The 2428-nt window shown below is 41.5% G+C and overlaps 1 protein-coding gene across 1 annotated transcript in view; it reads right to left on the bottom strand.

The window, feature by feature from the left end:
• The window catches only part of nox5 (NADPH oxidase, EF-hand calcium binding domain 5), a 94261-nt gene that overhangs the window by 69808 nt on the left and 22025 nt on the right, over window positions 1-2428 (bottom strand). Inside the window, exon 5 of the mRNA XM_043677192.1 lies at window positions 899-1049. Coding sequence (XP_043533127.1) covers window positions 899-1049 — 151 coding nt within the window. The remainder of the gene's footprint in view (window positions 1-898; window positions 1050-2428) is intronic.

Below are 2428 nucleotides of genomic sequence, written 5' to 3'. Positions count from 1 at the left end.
GTGTGTGTGTGTGTGTCTCTGTGTGCTTGTGTGTATGTGTGTGTTCCCATGTGTGCATCCGTGTCCGTGTGTGTGCCTCTGTGTGTGTGTCTCCTGTTTTAAGCTACTTCTTAAAGCTTCCAAAAAGAGGCCCTTTTATATTTCTTCATGTGGCTCAACCTCAAACTTTATTTAATACACGTTTGACAAATACTTTTGAACAATTTAGTTTTTTACAGGTGTGACATAATGCAATCTATTTTTAAAAGTAGGATTGTTCAGTTATGATATTCACAATGGGGAACTCTGAAACAGGAATAATGTCAACATTTAAGAACAGATGAGATAGATGATCAAAGCAAAGGAGGTTTATAGAAGGATATAGAAACAGGAGATTCAAACTGCTGTTAATATAGAGGATAAGCTACAGCACAGTACAAACGTATTGGATGTACAATCTGTTACAATCTCAGAGTTGCTGTGCTGCCTATAAACAAGCTAATACATGAAGGATTAAAACTTAAATTTGTGTTAAGTTAATTAACTGTAAGAGCAGGATATCGTTGTTTTGTACAGAAAATAATAAATAACTGGCAATCATCATGAAGCAATGGTGTACCTAAGGAATTCAAAAGATTTTGTTCAAGACAATGTGTATGACAGTTGTTTATAGGAATAATCAGGTAGTTATATATAAATCAAGGATTACCTGGGAATGATCATAGGGGAGTTCATTGACTGAGGGCTTAAAATAGGCCATACATTGAATGAAGCTGGATGGTGTGCACTATGAAATAGTAATTGCACAGTTCTTCTATCTAATGACATTACATGCTGCAAGAGGAAAGCCCTCTTGGGTTGAAAGCTCCCATTCACTTTTACTGTTAAAGGCACGCCAATCAATTCAATTATATTTTACCATCAACATCGTAGACCTGGAAAAGGAATCGTAGTTTGTCTGTTTCACTTCCATGTGTGAGGAGATTCAAAGCTTTCAGTAACTCGTCCAAGCTTATGCTGCCACTCCCATCAGAGTCAAACAGTGTAAAAAACCTTTCTGCGAAGAAGGACTGAAGTAAGAACAAAAAGGGACCATTTTAGTGCACTACGAAAGAGAAAGCTACTGATGATTCAACATTCAAAAGTTCTTATAGCACCAAAAGAGATTATTTGATCTGTCTTGGCTCTGTCAGCTCTTTGGAAGAGCCATCCAATTAGATTCACTCCCTCTTTGCCACATTTTCTCATACAGCAATGAATACATACAGCAATGAACACATTTTCTCATACAGCAAATCATAGAAACATACAATCCCTACAATGTGGAAGCAGTCCATTCAGTCCATCAAGTCCACAACAACCCTCTAAAGAACATTTCCCAGAGTCACCCCCTACCCTATTCCTGTAACCCTGCATTTCCCATGGCTAACCTACCGAGCCTGCACATCCCTGGACACTATGGGACAATTTCCCATAACTAATCCACCCTAACCTGCACATCTTTGGACTGTGAAAGGAAACCAGAGCACCTGGGGGGGAACCCCACGCAGTCACAGGGAGAATGTGCAAACTCCACACAGTCACCTGAGGCTGGAATTGAACCTGGGTCCCTGGTGCTGTGAGGCAGCAGTGCTAACCACTGAGCCACCATGCGAAATAAAAAGTCCTTATTTGGCTTTAAAGTGCTTCAGGGTGTCTAGTGTTCCAGAAAAGCACAATCCTGGTGCAAATCTTTCTTTTTGTTGTGTTCTCCATAGTCCCAAGGGCAGGTGGGGTCTCCCTTTAATATCACATTCAAAAGATTAAATCTCTAATATTCAGAGCTCCACAAATTCTGCACTGGGAATGTTAGCCTGGTGAGATGGAATTTGCCAACTGAGCCAAAGTTGAAATCTATATATGCTTCCAATGTCCCAAATCAAAACACCCAATATAAATCAGTGAGGAACAGAAGGTGGTATATTTGTTTTTGAATCCAGCAGTTGTGGATCCAAACCCCATGACAGAAGTCACCTTGTAAATTCTGGCTGCCAACTAAGTGCTTTTTAAAATGACCAGAGATCATTTTTTGGATGATGCATGAACCCAATATCCCATTGTACTGTTTGATGTTGAGGAGTGACTTCTCCAATCCTGACCAACATCCCTTTAAGGAGAAAGTGAGGTTTGCAAATGCTGGAGATCAGAGCTGAAAATGTGTTGCTGGAACAGCACAGCAGGTCAGGCAGCATCCAGGGAACAGGAGAATCGACGTTTCGGGCATAAGCCCTTCTTCAGGAATGAGGAAAGTGTGTCCAGCAGGCTAAGATAAAAGGTAGGGAGGAGGGACTTGGGGGAGGGGCGTTGGAAATGCGATAGGTGGAAAGAGGTCAAGCTGAGGGTGATAGGTCAGAGTGGAGGTGGGGGCGGAGAGGTCAGGAAGAAGATTGCAGGTTAGGAAGGCAGTGCT

Source organism: Chiloscyllium plagiosum, chromosome 36, assembly GCF_004010195.1.
Source record: "Chiloscyllium plagiosum isolate BGI_BamShark_2017 chromosome 36, ASM401019v2, whole genome shotgun sequence".
Lineage (NCBI taxonomy): Eukaryota > Metazoa > Chordata > Chondrichthyes > Orectolobiformes > Hemiscylliidae > Chiloscyllium > Chiloscyllium plagiosum.
The sequence above is the reverse complement of the archived record's forward strand: the minus strand, read 5'-3'. Positions and strand labels throughout refer to the sequence as shown.